A 20306-nucleotide genomic window follows, 5' to 3' on the forward strand; every position below is an offset into this window, starting at 1 on the left:
AGATTCGCAACGCACACTCACCCTCGACAAAAACCCGAGAGATTTAAAAATTAAGCTAAGAATGGGGGGGGAGAAAAAAAAAATGCAAACTCCAGTAACTTGTGCAGACCAAGTCAAAAGCTACAAAGACTCAGGGTAAAGGAACAGAAATGAGCAGTGCTTAAGAGGCTGGGTGACAGTCCAACACACGCTGTCTTTCGCCCTCGCACTGAATTAAATTGTCAGGATTATCACCATAATGCTCTGTTTATGAAGGGTAACGGCAATTTGTGCTGATGGCACTTGCTGCCTTGAGCTTCAAGCTGCCTTCCTGCATCTTCTCAGTAATTCATCAGCTCCCTGCTCTGTCCTGGTGCCCCTTCTCCTCATCCATGAGGGAAGAGAGGAGAGGCTGGATTGCCCTCATGCCCATCAGGCATTTGCTGCCTTCCCTCTGAGCATGTGGGGTCAAGGAAGGCAAATTACACTCCTTTCTGGCAAGTCCTTCATCTGCAGAACATAAAACAAACAAACAAAACAAGAAAAGGCAATCCCCAGAGTTGTCTGGCTCTGAAAAGCAAAGGAAAAATAAATTCACACAAACCACCCCCTCACATAAATTCAGAGTCTTCAAGATTCCTGAAGACCACAGCCAGCTCAACAACAGGTCTCCTTAGCAGATGTAATTACCAGCCTGAGTGACACTTCCCTAAACTTGTTAAAAAACAACAACATTAGATAAAAGCATTAACATTTAAAATAAAAAAGGAAGGAAATTTCTCTTTCCTTCCACAACCAAAATTTTATAAAATAGAAAAATAGAACTTTCTACTCGGAGTTAAAAATTCACAATTATGTGGGATTTCACCTTTAAATGTCAGTGCTGTTTGTTACATGAAAAAAAACCCTGTCAGCTTAGCCTTCCATGTCTTGCTGGTGTCTGCTTAATAGATAGTTACCTGGGATGATGGATGGCTCTTTGTTAGACCACTAAATGGCTCACAGCCTAGAATAAGCCTGTATTTACTGCCAACATTTGTTTGTTTCAGGGATGCAAAACCAAATTCGATTCCAAGCAGCTCCACCCGACAGAAACACGAGAAATAAAAGGGAACTAATTTGTGCATGAGTTTACAGGGCTCCATCAACACTGCTACAACACTGAAGGGACTCTGCTGATGTTCTCAAATGCTGAGAGACAGCAGAGCAGGGAGCAAGAGGAGGCACAAACACCCAGCGGGCTGCTGAGGAGGCTGGGGATCCTGCCTAGCAATGCTGAGCAGCCAGTTGTGGGTTTTCTCCACAAAAGGACCATTTTGCAAGCAGAGCTGGACTAAAATCTCATCATGTGTCAGCCATCAGGTACCTGACTGCACAATGGGCTGGTCCTTACCCAGCCTGGCTTGCTCTCCTTGCTGCTACTCCCAAGTCCGAGCCACAGCCAGGTAAGAGGAGCATTCCCAGGCTTGGAAGCACACCCCACTTTGGGTCTGCAGAGTCCATCCTCCCTTTTTGCCTTCCAGTACCACGCTGGGCTCTCCCCACTTGCCAAAGCCTCTCCTATTCCTATCACAAGCCACTTAAACAACACATCTTGCTAAACTAACTGCAGATATGACCAACAGCTCCCCAGCAATTTCTGCCCTGGATCTCTCCTGAAGGGCCAGCACAGTGTCTGACAATATGGTGCCATGCAGGCAGAGGGCCAGGCAGCATCTGACAGGCTCCTTTGACTCGTGATCTGCACATAGGCACGACTCAAACCCAGGGCCAGAGAGGAAACAATGCACTGCAAAGGATCTCCGACTATGGTCTCCTCCCTGCCCCTCAGCACACACACTCACTCACACACAGCCTGTCAGACTGATGATTTTCACACACTTCCCTCTTCTCCTTGTGCTAGTCTGGGGCCAGGCCCAGGATCACGAGAATTAATAAATTCTTATTAAAAACCTGCACGAGACACAGTCCCGCTGAAAGTGCCACGGAAGGTTAATTAGCGAGGATGAGCTGAAACTTTTGCTCGCGTTTCTGACTCACTTAATCTTGTGAGAAGCCAGCAAGCTGACATATCCTGCCTCCGAAGGCGCCAGCACGAGCAGGCTGCTCCCGCGGCAGCCGATGCGCGCCGTCCTCCCGATCCGGTGGATGTATTCCGCAGGTGAGGCCGGGGCGTTGTACTTGGGGAAAGGGGGGAAAAGAGGAATTAACAGGATGTTAATTATCAACCAGGCACCCAGCCTGCTCAGCTGGAACAAAAGGCACACAGCCACATGCTGCACCTCCCGAGGAATTGGGCTGTTTGTAAGACGCCTCATCCCCGGAACCGTCACTCAGCCCCTCGGCCGCGGCAGTTTTTTGACATGTGGATGTGACACGTTGGCCAACTTTCAGATAATAGGACAGTTTCCCATCTCAGTGTGTCTCTCTGCCTTTTACGTTTTATTTCTATACAGGAAGCTGTTCGCTTCCCCTAATAAAAAAAAAAAAATCAAATCTCACACCAAAAGAGAGACCGGGACTGCCCACATGGAGCAGGGAGATGTCTGCTCTGCATTTGGGAGAAAAAACACAAAATAAAAAAACTGCTGATGCCAATTTCGAGTTGGGCTAAATTGCTTTGTTTGAATTAAAGCAAATCATAGCCGGATACAGGGTAGAATAAATCAAAGAGAGAAGAGGGAGTGCTTTCAGCAGTCTATGATACAGCTAGCAACTGTCTTCTCCTGTCCAACTACCAGGCACCATGTAAATGTTCCTTAAAGACCCCCCAAATATAGCATTAACTCTCATTTACTTCACTGGGAATCAAAACTGCCCAGCCATTTGCAAGATCTGATAAAGGGTGACACATTTCCCTCCCTTTAACCTCCCCCTATTCTTTCCCCCCCTTCCTCTTTTTCCTGGAAAAAATGAACAAGCACAGAGATACTGCTCAGAAATGAGCCCTCAGCAGTTTAACTGGAAAAAACCCAACAACCAAAGCCCACTCTAGTGTTTATACCTGTGCCCTCTGGCAAAGTTTCTACTGGCTAGAGGTGTGAGTAAGATGCTGTGAGCAATCTAATTGCTCCCTGCAGGTCCTTGCTCTTGGACACAGCTCTCAGGACAGCTGAGATTTCGCCTTCTGGACACACAGAAGTCTCCCAGGGCTTTAGGTAATTTGCACTGCGTTCTAACACTGGCAACTATATCTTTGGTTAAATTATATTAATATACAGATCTGGGAATTAAAGACTTCACTTCCACAGCCTTCTCCGACTAGCTGGCTGCTACAGAATCATTCTTTTTTTAAAAAACACAAAAATCAAATCAAATTTGTTACCTGAAGGGATGAAGTAGAAATTAAAAAGCTTTGTTGAGGCTCTGTGCCCTGTTCCTTTTACCCAGGTGTCGCTTGATACATATGAATCTCTGGATCAGTTTTTCCTCTATTCAACTAACCTTTTTTTAATTATAAATCTTTTATAGAAATGAAATCTGTCTCATGCTCTCAGCCTCCTCTTTGAAACGACAGGCTGCTATTTTTAAGGTTCAATCCATCTTCCTTTGTTTCTATTTTTTTTTTTCCCTAGGACGATATTTCTGTCAACAGCAATGCAGCAGTGTGGGCTTTTGTGGGGCTTGTTTTTTTCAGGGAAAATCTGAACCATGCAGTTCTACTGGAAGCTACTCAGCCCCAACCCAGCCAAGCCTCACTCAAAACCCTCAGGCCACTGCACTGACACTACTGGGCTACTCAACGTTTAATATTAGGGATGCACTTAAACTCCTCACGGAACTGACTCCCCCAGCAAGCTCAGGAAAACAGGAACAGAACTGCAAGAGATGGCCAGGATTTCACAAAATCCGGCTTCCTGGGTGGGGAAATGGAGGGTGCTCCATCTCCAGCCAGGAGAAACTCTGGTAATAACAGAATTATTAAAGAGGAAAACAGACCAAGGCTATCGTAGCAATGCTTTATCCTGGCAAAACCCAGTCCTGCAGTCAGGAACTTGAAGGTCTCCCACACCTGCAGGCACGAGCACCAAGAGCAGAAAACTGCAGGAAAGTTCTGGACTGAGAAAGGATTTCATCTGAGCAAGGCTGCCCTTAACACACACAGACAGAGAGGCAAACCCACCTGTACGATCCAGGTGACTTGAGGCAGGTCCAGTCCCCGTGCTGCTACATCCTTTAAAATTAATAAGGAAATCACTTTAGTAATCATCCTCTGGAGTATCAGCAGAGTGAGGAGTCTTCTGGGATGGCAACTATGTCTGAAAGCAACTGGCTATGTAAGTAGGAATTTTATGTGTCTAATTTGGGGAGAGATGGACTGAAGGTCAGAAATAACATTGAGGGGTTTAAATGCAAGGATTATTAGCAGACTAATGCAATAAAGAATGATCCACTAGTATGACCCAAAGCCTGGAGGATACAAATGCTTATTTCAGGATGGTGGTGTGGAATTACAGCATTTTGCTACAGCCCCTTTGCATTGTATCTGAGAGAATCCACTGTGTAAATGGTAGTGATACCTTTGGTTCTTCAGTTCGTTTCACTGATGAAAGGAGATCTGCTCATGGGCACCTACTACCCAGACACAGAGAGGTAGAATCGAATCTCTGAAAGGCAGCACTAGTTCCGAGCACACCTTTCTCCACAGCAAATCTAAGTACTAAAACCAGGCTGCTTATGATGAAAAGGGAAAAAAACCAAAGGCCAATGGTCAAGAATCCCTGGCCTTGGCTGGAATGTCCAAAGATACACTGACCTCTACCTACAATTAGTTGTTTCCTAGGTAATGGTCCGAAGTTGAGGAGCAGATGACTCGCAGGTCATCTGGCCCTAAAATTAAAAGCCAATAAACTATTTAGCAGAATCTGCAGGAAGCTAGAGCACAGCTCGAGGAGAGGGGACTTTGTCTATGCCTTAGATTTGCACCAGTCTGGCTTTCATTTGGAGAAACAAAACACAGCCCCGAAGAAAAGAGTCTGAAGCTGCTGTCAAGGTGTTATTTGATGTGCCAGCTGGTCAGAAAACCCATCAACTTGGAGAAGGACTTGAATGAGACCCTCTAGTTATCCACAGCCAGCACAGATCCAAAAAACATACCCCTTCCGAGAGAAAAGAGAGTTTTAATACTATCCAAACCAGAGATTGCAAACACATTTCAATCTCCCTTCTTGATTCTCTGTTCATTAGTAATGTCCTCACATACTCCTTGGATTTCACATTCACCAGGCGCAATAGCAGAGCAGGTGTGCAGATTTAACTCTGTTAGGAAATGTTTTGCAACACATGTATCTTTTAGCTAGTTGCAAAATAGAATATATTAAGGACGTAAGCAGGAGCTTAATGTACTAAAAATGTGTCAGCCACCCACTGAAGTGTTTTCATGCAACTCCCACACACGTTAAAAGAATGGGAAGCTGATGTTTTGGCAGCAAAGGCCTTCCCATAAACACTAAGCAGGCTGTTCTGTGGCTCCAACTGCAGTAAAAGAGGAGACACTTTCCACAGCGCCCACTCCGAAATAATGCACACTCGCGCTCCAACACGCTCATTAAGGAGTGACTCGTTCCCAGAGTCAGAATGAACAGATGTACAAAAAGCCATTTAAAGGAGGTTGGAGGAAATAAATCAAGGGAAGTCGGGAAGCGTGTACAGCAGTTACGGGGATAACAAGACTATAAACTCTACAGCACGATCAGACGGGAGCGCTGACGGCTGATTCCGAGCTGGCTGGCTCTGTTCTTCCACGCTGACAAGGCTTTGGTCTTTTCCCTTACTGTGCTCTTCTTCACACCCAGGAGCTGAGGAAAGGCTGGCTGAGGAGAGGGTCTGACCTTGGGACAGGGCAGTTTCCCCAAAATAAACCAACAATCAAGACATCTGTGGTCTAGAGCACCTCTAATGTGAGGAGGAGTGGACAGCATGGGCAGGAGCCATCCCACTCATCCACCCAGATTCTTTCCCTACTCTTCAAAGATAATTTTCTCAACATCTCAGCTTGGAAGATCACTGCCACAGTCAGCATTTTCATGTGCATTTGCCCAAGCTGAAAAGATTCACCAAAAGCCTCATAAATAGCCAGGGAGAACGTTTTAGGAGAAGGCTTTCTCCCATCACCAGCCTTGCATTTACGATTGTTTTCACAGTGCCACCAACTCCCCTCAGTCCTTACTGATACACAGCAGCAGCTACTCCCCTGGGGCTTCCCTTGGCTCTCTTTCACAAGTCTCTTGGGATTTAGTGGTAATTGGAGTGTTTTGCAAACTCTCAAAGATTCCTCAGTATCAGTCCACCTGTGTCTCCTTGAGCTCCTTTTCCTCAAAGACCCTGGTAGAGAGCAGTAAAGTAGGACTAGGGTAAAAAGTTTGAGTTGATTTGCTTTCCTCTGCTGGCAGAGCCCATGAGTTTCAACTCCTCAGAAATTCAGAAAAATATTCGAGGGTCAGCTTTCCAGGAGAGAGAACACAGCTCAAAGAACAGCCATCCAGTTTTACATTTATTCCACACACAGAAGCACTAACCTGCTGCTAGTACTGTTTCAAGAAGCCCAAGAAATTTTCAATGTACCACTCTCCCCTTTTTTCCACTACCTCAGATGGCACTGCCCCCTTCATGTGACCTCACCCCACCATTCCTTAATCACAGGGACATCAAGGATATGACACCTCGGCAGGTCACTGCCGCCTCCTTTCCATGGGCAATGGAAGGGCCAGTTCTTCAGTGACCATCTCATGGGAGCAAAAAAAAAACCCCAAAAATGTACACCAGTGCAATTTTAAAGAAAGCCCAGATGCCAAGCAAACACAAAAACCTGAAGCCTTAACCATGTTCCTGCCCTGATCCCAACTGCAAGGCACACAAGGGCACAGGATCAAGGAACAATCCACCTCCGGGGAGCCAGAAAGGCTGAAATTCCTGCTTTGAACAATTCATGTTACCAGCCTGTGCTTGTGGTTGTGGGTACAGGGGTGGGTTCAAGAGAACGGGGTACAAAGAATGAGTGCCAGGGAATGGGGTACAGAGAATGGGGTACAGGGGGTGGGTGCCAGGGAACGAAGGGCAAAATGGCCACGGCAAAAGCGAGTCCTGTCACTGCACAAGCTCAGAACCAACAGGGCCGCAAAAGTTTTGCAAGGGCCTTGGTTTGCTCAGCCCCTCTCACACAATCTAATTAGGGCAAAGGAAATTGCTAAAGTTGCTTTTGAAAGACACTCAATGGTGAGGTCTTGAAGGCCCTGAGCTTGACAATTGGCTGCCTACATGAGGCCTAGAAGTACAGATGGAAGGCAGCTTGCTCAGGTGCCAGGCTGTCAGTTGGATTAAAATGACTCATTTATTTACCAAAGAACCTCACAAAGTGCTTTAGCTAACAGGCAGAGAGGGCCTAACGGCTCTCCAAGCTGGGGAAGAAGCTCTCGCGCCTTCCCGGCCTGCCAAAAGTCATTACTGCCGAGTGTGGAAAGCCATCAGCAGGGTAGAGACCCCCGTCGGCAGGGTGACAGATTGGGCTGCGTAATCAGAGGAGGAAGGGGAGAGCACAGAAGCTGTCAGAGGCGAAAGCTCTTGGCTGGGGCCGCCAGAAAACTGGCAAGATGAGTTAGCGTGACTGAGTAAACAGCAAACAATCTCCAAATGATCTTTCCTCCCTCCCTGGAAGAGATGAACTTGTTTAAAAGGCACATCCCAAAGGAAGCCGCAAAGAACTTTCGGTGAAGGAGAGAGAAATAAATCTGGATGAGACCCTCTGAGATACATGGCCCTTCTTTATTTTCTTGTCTGCCAGCTTATACTGTCTGGCAAAAATATTTTATGGGCTATATTAATATACATATGACATAGAGCAAATTAATAAAAGGAACAGCAGGTCCCATTGCTTACTAGAGCGGAAAGATGGGTGGAGAACATGGCATAAGGGACAAGGGAAGGACAGCAACATTATTTGTGTTGCTCTTTTCTGAGCCAGGTTTCAAAATTTTGTGGGCACAAAACATGATTTTGCACTGAAAAGAACAGAACCACCTTTTTACAGAATTTTTTTTTGCTGATATAGAGAAGAGTGTCAGAAAAAGCAATGCCCTTAGAGGCAGGAGGTGGTCACAGAGCCTGGCTGCCCTTTGGACATCTGCGTTGGGGAGGCACCTGTAATGTGGGACTGGTGCAAAGTGTATCTCTATATTAAGGTGTCCATATGGTCCCCATTACTGTGGTAACAGGCCACCTCCTGCTTTCAATGCATTTGTCCTCCCAACATCTCTGTAAGATGGAACTGTGCTACTTTCCCCATTTTACAGATGGGGAGTTGAGGCACAGGGAGATTTTGGACTCAGACACGCAGCTCACTGTGCTTAACGTGCTGACCATGTGCCAGTTGAGCCAGAGTCACTGTCACCGGCAGGAGCTGCATCCCTGCCTTGCAGGAAATGCAAAGTGGCTTAGATTGAAGAGGAGGAGGGTTACCATAAATGTGTTACCTTACACCACCCTCTCCATGGCAATCCAGGTTACTCCACATTATCTCCCATTTATGACCATAACCTCCCGTTTGTGACAGGTCAGGAGCAAACCCACAACTATTGCTGCTCAACTGACATGTGGCTACTGCCCTTGTCACCCCAATTCCATGTTCACCTGCACAGTCTGTGGCATGGCAGGAAATCAAACCACATCTCCAGTGTCTCAGGAGAGGAATCCCATCCACTGAGATTTCTTTATCCAAATTCATCCTACCTTTTTTAACAGCTGCACATTTCCTGACAGATTTTTCCTGTCACAGGCTGCATTTTCCCTTCAAGCCTTCTCACCCAGGAACTGATAGCCTAGTGGTTGCAACCGTTTTGCTTTCTCTTTGTCTAAAACTGAGCATTCAACTTCTTTCAAACTCATTGAACTGGAATTTCAAAACCAAGATATGTACCTGATGTTTCTCAGTTACAGGCAGCATGTTCATTGAGGATAACAAAGTTTAGCTATTTATTTTTCAGAATTTACTAAACACTTTTTATCTTTAAAACAATCTACACCACTGAATGATTTAAGCTCTACTCTCCTCCCTAGTTTTGACACTCAAGTATTACTTCTGTACACAAGGAAACCAAATTACAGTTCCACTTATGCACTGTAAAGATGCATTTTGACCTTGATCAAATCACTGAAAGGTTGTACACACAAAGCAGGACCAGAAGGTAACAAGTAGAATTTTACAGGTGACATAAGATACAATTTGGCAATGCTAAATCAAACACTCCTTTATACATGGCACTCCTAGTTTGAACTGTGGGCATAAAAAGAGAAAATTCAGCCCCTACACTCTGAAAAAATTGCAACTGGTTTCCTTTAAGAATAACAGCAAGAACAGGAGTCATTTCAGAGCTGGAGAGGGTTTCTCAGCTCTAATTACTCCCGATCGCTGTAATTTACAGGTTTGCAGTGGGTAGAAATCGCCAAGATTCACACGTTTTCAGATCAACAGCTGCCACTATTAGAGAGCAAATCGTGCAGCCTTCTGCACCACTGCAGCAGCCTGTGGCCCTGGCAGGTCAGGAGCGAGAAGCAAAGGTGCCACCACAACCCAAGGGTGCCAGCAAACTTCAGCAGAGGACAAGAATTTCGCCCTCAGCACCCTTGAAGGGCACAAGGCGAGGAGAGCAGCAGAGCACGTGCTTTTCCTTCTCTGGTTGGGTTCCCCTTTCCACCTCTGCAGGTGGTTGTTTTTAACCTTGGGGTAGTTACTAAGATGGGAAATACCACATTCCATCCAATTTTCCTGGCAGTTCCAGGGCACTCTACAAATCAGGATTGCATTCTACTGGCTGCACGTAGGGGACAAGGTTCCAGCTTCAAAGGAACAGATTTTTCATGACATAAGACCACGCAAAATAGTTGATGGTCTCTAATATAAGACATACATTCTTCCTCTAAATGGTAACTCAGCAGAAGATCATATTAATAGTTTGCAAAGAAGTCCCCAGTCCTTACAGAACACGTGAGATGCAGAAAAAGGAGATGACTTTCCTCAAGGTCAGACTGAGAGCTGGAATTAAAGCTCAGTGCCAATTCCTCTGGTTACCCTTAGGGATCAGACAGGCCCATTAGTGTGGAGCTGCAAAGGGACTCCAGGTTACTCACAGTGCAAAGCAAGATGCCAGTCTTGGATTTTAGGAACTCCTGGAAGACCTCTGTCCTTTCCTAGAAGATTGAAAAGGAAGAATTAAAAGACTGCTTATGAATATTTAAATTGAACACAAAGCAAATTAGCCAAGGTAACAATTTAACTGTCTTGCTCACTAGATCATGTACAGATTGAAAAGCAAAGGAATTGGCCTCTCGAGTGCCAGTCAGACTCTTCCTGCAAATAAATGGAAAAATCTGTGGCACACAGGTGTGGTCTCAGGTAGGAAGGCAGTGTCTGGGGGATGCATTTGGGCAAATCTGAGCAGCCAACACCTCCACGGTTTGCACAGAAGCACAGCCTATGTGTGCCAGAAAACAGGAACTGTTTTACATGGAGAGGAGATGCACAAAGGATTAGGCAGCACCAACAGAAGCACTGGCACACTTTATGGGCAAGGCAGGCTTTTGTGGAAACAAGCAAAGCTGAACATGTTCACTGCTGTCTGTCCAGTCACACGATGGGCAGGATAAGCCCATTTTGTTGACACAGTGATATAATCACATCACAAGAGATCAGCCTCATCATGTGCCCAATGGGGCATGCACACAGCCACTGCTCTGACTCTGGAATTACTGAGTGTCAGGGATGCTCAGCTGCACAGTGAACTGCTCTGGGACAAGGCTTCAAAGTAGCAGGGCAGGAGAGATGGCCAGAAATCCCTGCCCAAGGGGAAAGGAGGCACTCTCCCATGCCTTTTCCTTGTACTGGCAAAGGCCACCATTGGGGTTGATGACATTGGGACTGAGGCTGTTCATTCCACCTGGGTCAGAGGCAGCCTTGTCCCCATCTCTGCTCTGCATCACCACAACTCCTGCAGCCCCCTCTCCTCACATGAGCTCAGGCCCACAGGCAGGGTCAGCCACAGCCCCCAGATCCCAAATTACCACCCCAGCAGTCTTTGAGCCATTGAAGGGAACTGCAGGAACTCAGGACAGCCCCTCAGCTCATTTCAAAAGCCTCCTGCTCTGTCAGTCCCCAAACCTTCCCAAGCACATTCCAGTTATTTTAACTAACAGCTTTGAGGTGTGTTTTTTTCTTGATGAAAGCCACAAAAACAGACTCCACAACTCACATTACACCACAATGATATTTGTTATCTCTGAGCACCAATAACCAAAGTTCTCAGCAGAACTTGGTCCTCATTTGCCAATACCTCCTCTGCACCTACATTTACTTTTCTGCTTGCCTTCCAAAATATCCTTGTTTCCATGTTCCAAGCCTTTCCCTGAAGTTCTGGCTAGGAGCTAAGTGAATGTTCTGTTATGTTGATGATAGAGAAGAAACCTTACACACTTGACTCCCAGCTAGAGGTGCTGTTCTAGAAAAGAAGGGAAACTTGGGCCTTGCTGACACACTGAACCCTCTGCTGACAAAAATTAAAGAAGAGAGCACGCTGTATCTTGTTGACAATGACAGCAGCCGTGCTCAGCAGTACCATATGGGATCCACAATTTAGCTCCATTAATGCTCTTAATTTGAAGACATCAAGCACTAATTACACACTGGGTACTAAAAAGGCAAAACCCTTCCCCTGGTGCCAGCTACTTAGTGGTGTTCTGTTGGCTTAACAGCTGGTCAGGGTAGAGTTGGGCCAGACCAGGCCTGCTCACTTGCTCAGGCAGGCAGGTTGAGGAAAGGCCAGACTGCAGGGACAGCAAAGCACATGTTTCTGGTCTCCACAGGATGGGAATGAGTGAGAAAAACAATGGCTCTTCACCTCTTGCTTCATCAGAAGAGCTCTATTCATTTACCATCTCTGCTGTGCAGCTCAGAGCAGAGTGGCAGCTCTCTCCATCACAGACCAAGGGCAGGATCTGGGCCTGAACTTCCAAGGGAGGTCTCTCAGCTCTTGAGAGAAACTCTGTAGTGACAGTTCATCTGACACTCTCCTCCTAGCCTCTCAGCCCTCTGTAGCAAGGTCCAACCTCTCCACTCAGGCCTATCTGGCTAAAACCTAAACCTATTTTGGGGTAATCACTTACAATGCCATCCCAGGAAAAACAGCATTCTGTCAAGACACTGCTCTTCAAAACCAAAACCAAAATGTTCCAGTCTCATTTAATGGGGGCAACTTATTAGGTAATAATGTTTTGGGGCTTGGATGATGCTTTCCTTTGGCATTAAAAGTCTGTCTTTACCGCATGAGAGAGAAGCATAAAGAAATAAATGGTTTAGTGAACCCACTGGGAATAGAGAATGGCTGCTCTGCCTGCTGAAATAACACATTTGCCTCTTCAGGTGTGTTTTTCAGATACAGCTACAGAGGTACTTTCCAGAAATGGGACAATGTCCTTATTCTCATTAGCAGATGGAAGACTGAGGCCCCTAGAGGTGAAATGACTCTCTGTCCTCTCTTTTGCCCTCCTCCCCAAAAATAGCCACATAATAAATCACAGGGAATAAGGACTAAAACTGCCGATGCTGACATTCTGAGAGCACTTACTTCCTGTTCCATGTCGCCGTGCAGACGTAGAAACCGTAAGCTCCCAGAGGAGAGGGATGAATGTCCAGCTTCTTCTGACTCTGACCCTCCTGAAAGGACCTTTACAAGGAGCTCGTGGTAGAATTCCACTTGTTCACAGCTGGAGAAAAAGATGATCATCTTGTGGCGCTTTTCAAACTGTGAGAAGAACAAGAGAATTGTACATGACCACTTCCAAAGGCCTCTCTCAATTCCCCGATCATGGAAAGATCCAGGTGGTTTACACTTCTGGAGTTATAATTATCTGGGAAAGGATTACAGAGCCTGACACCAAACAGTGAACCCACAACAGAAGAATGAGTACAGGCAGCACAGGGATCTCTCTGCCAGCATGAAAGACACAACAGCACCTCAGTTCTCTTGTGGTTCAAGATGCACTTCAAAGCCCTGGATCTAATCCATGCTATCCTCGACAGAGGAACAGATAAAGGAGTTGGAAAGGGCAAAGGGCTACTCAGTAATATAAATGCAAACAGAGTCTCACCTTGCATTTCTGCAGGATAAAAGCTGCTAACGTGACAAGCTTCAGTTTGCTGGGGACCATCATGACATACTGCTGGAGTGTGTCTGGAACAGCAAAGTTCTCCTGCTCCATGCAGTTCAGTGAACTGCTGGCTTCCCTATCTGTTTGTGATGCTGCTTGAGGCACCTTCTGGATTTCATCTGCTATGGAAATGCTGATGGGGTCGTTCAGGCTGATATCGGCCAGGCGTGTCACTCCTAAACCACAGGAAATGAGAAAGTGAGGCCCAGTCTGGGCTGGGATGATGCACCCACAGAAAAAACCAACTATCACAATTCCAGTGGAAAGGAGTGGAGGGCAAGAACCCAATGAGCCACCCTCAGACACTGACAGAAACCCCTCACAAATCTCAGCCTTTTTAGGGCTTACCAGGTTTAGCTGCTGCGGACTCTACCAGAACCTTGACAAGACACTACTGCAGCTGACTGTGCCATTTTAGAGTATATAAATGTCTTTATGGACAGATTGCATTTGGCATGCCTACTTAAAAACGTGTGTGGAAAAATCCCAGCAGATCTTCACTCTGTAAAGAGTGCAGGAGGCCTGGTTCAGTTCTTGCCTCAGCAGCTGACTGCTTGTATTGTACAGAGCAAAGCACACAACAGCTCTCTTGCCATTAGGTTTTTGCTTTAATTCTGCATTTGTAAAGCAAACAAACGAACTTTTAGGCTCATGGTGACTTTGCTATGGAATTTGGGAGATATATGTGAATATCATGGAAGTACATACACTGACAGAAATTCCACTAATGAAGGAAGTGTCATAAGCGAAAGAAAATAACAGAAATTAACAGGAAACTAATTCCACTCCTGTAAAGGGTTTCAGACTGGGCTGTAATAGAGGCAGACTCAACCAACTATTCTGCAGTTGCCTGTGCATTATTCAGCTACAAGAGCCCCCATCTGTCCATAACCCACCTTCAGTGAGGGTGGCTGAGAGCAGCACATTCTGACGTGTCTCCCTCTCAGCATTTAAAGCATTGAGTATCACAGCCACATCCTTCTCAAAACCCAGGTCCAGGATCCTACAGAAACGGCAGAGATGGTTAAAGGTGCTGTAGGAAGGAGAAAGTCTTAATACTGCATGACATCTTTGCAATGATTAACTGTCCAACAATCTGTCCAAAGTGGGTATTTCGTCCTAATCCCAGACATCTGGTGCTTGGCTGAGGCCAATGAGCATGAATGGATTAAGATCACACACTCTCTCTTAAAATACTTTTTAATATTTAGTGAATTATGAGGCAGAGGGTATTGTAATAATTTTCCATATCTCAACACTTGGAAGTTTACCTGTCTGCTTCATCAATAATCAGCCACTGAGTGCGACTGAAATGAATACATTCCGTGGACTTGATGTGATCAACCAGGCGGCCAGGAGTGGAGATGAGGATATTTATCCCTTTCCGTAGTCTGTGCAGATTTAAGAACAAAAAATAAAACCCAGGTAAGAGAAAAAAAAACCCAAACAAACAACCCCATGCAGGTCAGCATGGAATAGGGCCCAGAGTGAGGAACTGGAACCTACAGAGGGAAAAAGTGCCACATTAAAATCAGAGGATAGCATTTTCTCACTGATAAAAACTGATTTTTTTTTCCCAGAGAAAATTTATCCTTGATTATCGCTGATACTCTGATACTCAGAGGCACACTCAGTGTTAAGGACAGGGTAGACAGAAATATTAATAACACTAAAAAAAAAAATCTAACACACCCCAGCTAGGTTTTCTTTTCTAACTGAGTACTTGTTTTACTGTCAAGAGTAAACTTCTTTTTGCGTATGCTTATACAGAGAGAAACGAAAAATCCATTTTGGATTACCAGCTTACAATTCAATTCTTGAAAAGGGGAAAGAAAGGGATTTTTAACACCAGGAAATCTCTTCTCCAGAAAGCAATTTCCCCCATAACAAATACAGTTGGTGGTAAGCAAATACAAGTGTTTGTCAGGAAAGGGAAAAAAAAAATACTGACACAAGAAATCACCTTCTCAGAAGGCTCATCAACATTTTAGAAATAGATTCAACTGGGGGAAGTGAATGTATCCTGCTGACCCAGCCACTGTGCCTGTGTAAGATCCAGGGGATCACAGCTTGATCCAAGCTCACCATCCTCCCTCCCAGTAAGGAAAACTCTGAAGAAGAGTAGCAGATAAAGAGTCTGTAGAGCAGAAGGACCCAAAATACAATTTAAGAAGTTGTTTTCCTACCTGGCTTTTTCTGATTTTCTCTTTTCTCCCCCCATTAGCACTCCAGGCACAATCCAGGTAAATGGCTACAGAAAAGGAAACCAAGACCAGCAATGATTCTTCTTAATAACAAGACAAAGCCTAATCAAAAAATGATGTTTCTTGGCAGAAAGAGGGAGGATGGGGCTGACAGCAGCGTGCATGTGATGTGATCACAGCCCCAGCACTAAAAAAAGACTTGTCTCTTTTTAAGACTTATAAATTTATAAGACTTATAAATAATGAGGAAGTACCCTATTATTCCAAGGAAAAATGAAGAGGGGCTGGAAATATGGATCAGATAAATAAATGATTTAAACACCTTCTAGCCCAATGGTAAGATAGTCTGCCTCAATTACAAGGAAAGCACTATCATTTAATGATTTTAAAAGCCTTCTCATTTCTCCAGTCATTCAGCTGGCAAAGCAGTTCCCCAAGTCCTGCTCCCCATCTGAAACCCATCTGTCCAGTATTAGTTTCAGTAAAACGGTCCTTGTCACCACGAGAGTTTCCATTCATAACTCAGCCTGAGACAATGCAAGGTATTTCTACAAACAAATGGCTGTGAAAATCAACTATGCTTGTTGATCAGCACATGTGCAACTAGGGTGCCATAATTAATCACTTAATTGCTCATGTAATAATTTAAAACATGCCACAGGGAAATCACACACTTAAACACATTTATCTTTAAGGACCATACATCTTGCCAGGTGCTGGATTTCCTTAAACCTCCAGCTGAATTCACAGGAACTGAAGTTGTTTAGCTCTTTACAGGAATAAGAAGAACACAAAGCATTGAATTCTTACCTTAAGTAGTTTCTGGATTGTATCAAAACTTTGGAGTGCAAGCTATGGAAATCAACAAAAGAAAATGAGCTCTGATAAAGTCTCTCGGGAATAAAAAGCTGGATTACAAATTCCTATGGTTCAAGAATCTGTAAATTAATCTAGTTATGTATATCAGAATTCTAAATGGATCCTTACTTTTTTTCTTTTAGAAGCTGCTTATTAATTTTTTCTCTTGAGCAATCTCTATTTTATTGTATTTTTGACCTGTTCAAAAACCTCTCTACTGGCTCAGCTCCATGAGCCAGCTCTCAGGACAGGAGACACTTCTGCTGGCTTCTGTGAATGTCCTGGGGAGAAAACAAGCTACAGGCATAGATTTTGCTCCAGAGGAAGAATAAAAAGGAAAACTATAGAAATTCTGGGGAAAAACCCACCATGAAAAGAAAACATATAAGTCAATTCTCTTCTGGCAGCCCTCACTGTTCCTCATTCAACCCATGGAGTGATTGTGTCACTGGATCTTTCTAACTCTGCATTTCTTTTCTCAAGGAAGGTTATTGCATCCATTACAAAGTAATACCAAATGTAATCACAAATTATCTTCCTAACTACTCTCACTGGCAGCCCTTTAAATGGGCTTACACACAGTTTCCTCCATGCTTAGTATTCACATGGCATCCTAAAGAGGCAGTAAGTTGTTGCTGTAAAAATTTAAATAGCTTCAGAGCCTTTTCCTTTCAGGTAACAGAGATATTGCACTGCAGGCTGCATAAAATATTGGACCCCAAATGAGATACCTGCAATCAATTCTCCACATGGAAGTTATTATCATTTGACGTACCAAACAAAAATAAAAAAGGCTGATAACCTCTTCTGACACTGCCTTTGCAATTGCAAATAATATAAATTAAATAGAAGAGTTCAATGGAGAAACCAACTTTTAGAGGTCTCAGCTTCCGCATTCACTTATGGATTTGAAAAAATAGCTTTAAAAATGAAACACTTGTATAAACCTACACATAGATAAAGCTGAATTCATTGGATTTACTCATTCCCCCTGTATGAGCAATGCATGAGGCCTTTCCTGAGCCAGAGAGGTTCTGCAGCCTCCACAAAGATTTCCAACTGCAGGGGGAGAACTGAGGAACTCCTTCTTTCTTACTCTGGTTGGCACTGGACAAAAACGACAACACTTTTTGTGAGGGCAAGATCTGAGCAAAAGGACTTGACGGTGTTTTCTAACATGGGGAACTCTGCTGCAGCCACATCCACACCCCCAAAAATCAGTGTTCAAACAGACTGAGAAAGGAAAAGCCACCTACCTCCCTGGTTGGGACGAGCACGAGCGCGTAGGGGCCGTCACTGCGCTGCAAACACACAAGAGCAGGGCTCTGAGAGAAGGCAGCACTGAACAGAGCCCTTCCACACCTCCCTGCTCTCACAGGAGCCAGCACACAGGGCTCTGAAGGGCTCTAGTGCAAGTTTGTACATGACATTTTGGGGTATTTCTGCCCCACAGCTTTTAAAAATCAAGTTTTTCATGGATCAATCCTGAACTGCCTTCTCCTCCCAGCTGGGAAAGCTGCTCAGAGTCAAACCCGACATTTTATTGCACACAAAAGTCGTCTCACTCCTGTGTTCCTGAGCTTCAGGGATGCTCTCCTGTTTGACGCACAGCAGTGACAATCTAGGATGGGCTGGAAATGCTTCAACCCTTCAGTCAGGATGATCCCTTTCCATAAAATGCACAAGATCTGCAGCAGCATTTTCTGGTCTGTGATCCAAATTGGGAGCAATTACCCAATCCCACTCCATGCCAAAGATTAAAAACTTACTCCCCCTAAAGACATGGCAGTAACCTTTGCTTTCAGTTCACCCAGTTTCCAGACCATTTCTTCTGCTCTCTACCTTCTCCACACCTGATAATTTAGCCCATTTCCAATTTGTCCTGCTGCGTGGAGCAATGGGGAATGGCTAACATTGCTCTTGTACCATCCACATCTCAACAGAACTGGAAAATCCCACCTGTCCCATACAAATTAGGGGAATGTGGGCTGCTTGTATGAAAAAGAGACAGAAATGACTCCAGGAGCTGGATTTTATTTTTATTAATTTTAGTATTGAAAGCGAATATATTTAATGCTGTTGGACCTACCTGTATTTTGGATTCCATTCCTTGCAAAGACTGCACAAGTGGAATCCCATAGGCAAGAGTTTTACCTTTTTGCAAAGGAGAAAATAAGAAAACTTTCCATTAAAACAAATATTGTGGCAATTACGACAGTCCAGCAAAACAAAGCACCATTTTCCCCATCATTCTTTAACTGCAGTCAGAGTCTGGAAAAGTTTCTATTAAGTACAAGTTTCCAGAATAGAAGATTGACAGGCAATTCAACAAAGGGTCAATTAGAAAAGAGAGGTGGTGGTATCCCACTAAGATCTACCTAAATAAATGCACTGAACACACCCTAAGGAAGGACAGTGACAGTTCAACACTGAATTCAACACTGACAGTTCAACACTGACCTGAACCAGTCTGAGATCTGACCAGGGCATCTCTGCCTTGCAGGAGCACAGGAATAGTTTGCTTCTGAACACTGGGTGACAAACAAAGCAGGGCAGGAAATGCAGATGCAACAGAGGAGAGAATCCCAAGATTTTAACACACTGTAACTGTCTCAAAAATCTTTACCCCACATGCCTCCCACTCATCTCTGCTATGCAGCTACATCAGCTGAGGTGATTTCTAAGCAAAGCCACTGGATAAGCACCAGATGTGATAAATTCAAACCAGATGGGTTTATGATTCAAGTACCACACTAGAAGGCAGGACTCCCTACAAAACCAACAGCAAATAGGACAGTGGTACTGTGATCTTCACAAGCCAATTACATATAATGAAATAATCACAGGTGAATGTTTTTTAGGGGTAAACTGCAAAGCTTTGATATTGATTTGCTTACCTGGTCATGCTACATATGTTTAGGACAGTGTTTATTGTGGAGATCTAGAAAGACAATAAAGAAAAATAAAAGTTTTACTGTCAAACTGTTCCTTTTGTCACTTCTTGTACTGCTAAGACAGAATGAAACCCAGAAGACTGACATTTTTTCTCTGAATAAATGGTCCATAAAGTTTCCATGTTCTCAAAATACTTCTTAGTTAATCAGAATTACACTACTGCTGGTTTTCTGTTGGTTTTGTTTTTTTTTTTATTACAGCTGCAAACAGTGAAGAGGGCTGGGACAGGTCAGGATGTGGACCAGCACCTTGAATGACAAAATCAGGTGAAGTATCCAAGTCACCATGAATAAAGGCTCTCTGACCTACCCTCCACCCAAAATTCCATGTTTCTGAGGCATGCAGCCTTCCTGCCACTCACCAGATGTGGGTGGAGGTCCAGCTGGCTGAAGGAATCTGTAGTGAAAACATTTTCTTGCACCTGCTGCACTTCTTTTCTGAGTTAGGAAAGGGAAACAAAACCAAAACACACAGTAGGGTTAAAAATGATATAACAGCATCCTAAATAACCAGCAACGAAACTTCATCTACCAAGCAACTGCTCTGCCAAGCAAGGGCAAGAATTCAAGACACTGAATTTCCAGGCATTGCAAGTTTTTTCCTTTCCATTTGGCTAAAATACCTGTGAATTTCTGGGATGTCTGGGTTGTTTTTAAACAGGCTGGACGTCTTAATGAAATGTTTGCTCTTCTGGCCTTGATTTTGTTTGTCAGTCAACTGCTTCTTAGGAACAGGTTTTTGTGATGAGCTTCCCTCCTCCCTCCTGTCAGCCTCCGTGGCACCCTTCCTGAAGGTGTTTATGGATAATTTACGTTTGCGTTTCACGGGTGGGTTTCCATGTGGTGACTGGAGCTTCCTTTTCAGAGCACCAGATTGCTTTAAAGTGAACAAACAAACCAGAGTCAGCAGTGACTGGGAGTTAACACACAAACATCAGCCCACAGCAGAGCCTTATTTTTGGAATCCCCCACTCCATGACTAAAGAAATGAAAGTTGGTTTCTGCAACTACACAACTCCTACTCCAACAGATCCACCACCGCGCCTGAGACTTCAGTCACTGCTGAAATGAGAAGAGACAGAAAGCCATATCTAGCGCTCATCCCTACAGCATTTCA

At 44.5% G+C, this 20306-nt stretch overlaps 1 protein-coding gene across 1 annotated transcript in view; it reads right to left on the reverse strand.

Annotated features, from left to right (window-relative positions):
• DDX31 (DEAD-box helicase 31) overlaps positions 1–20306 on the reverse strand; it is a 43313-nt gene that overhangs the window by 22421 nt on the left and 586 nt on the right. Inside the window, exons 2-16 of the mRNA XM_066332800.1 lie at positions 19813–20066; positions 19552–19627; positions 19133–19176; positions 18696–18766; positions 18325–18389; positions 17492–17536; positions 16188–16229; positions 15360–15424; positions 14445–14564; positions 14070–14176; positions 13114–13349; positions 12591–12767; positions 10102–10161; positions 4103–4153; positions 2020–2159 (exon numbers count right to left, since the gene is read on the reverse strand). Coding sequence (XP_066188897.1) covers positions 2020–2159; positions 4103–4153; positions 10102–10161; positions 12591–12767; positions 13114–13349; positions 14070–14176; positions 14445–14564; positions 15360–15424; positions 16188–16229; positions 17492–17536; positions 18325–18389; positions 18696–18766; positions 19133–19176; positions 19552–19627; positions 19813–20066 — 1553 coding nt within the window. The remainder of the gene's footprint in view (positions 1–2019; positions 2160–4102; positions 4154–10101; positions 10162–12590; positions 12768–13113; positions 13350–14069; positions 14177–14444; positions 14565–15359; positions 15425–16187; positions 16230–17491; positions 17537–18324; positions 18390–18695; positions 18767–19132; positions 19177–19551; positions 19628–19812; positions 20067–20306) is intronic.

This window comes from Sylvia atricapilla, chromosome 19, assembly GCF_009819655.1.
Source record: "Sylvia atricapilla isolate bSylAtr1 chromosome 19, bSylAtr1.pri, whole genome shotgun sequence".
In the NCBI taxonomy this organism is placed as follows: domain Eukaryota; kingdom Metazoa; phylum Chordata; class Aves; order Passeriformes; family Sylviidae; genus Sylvia; species Sylvia atricapilla.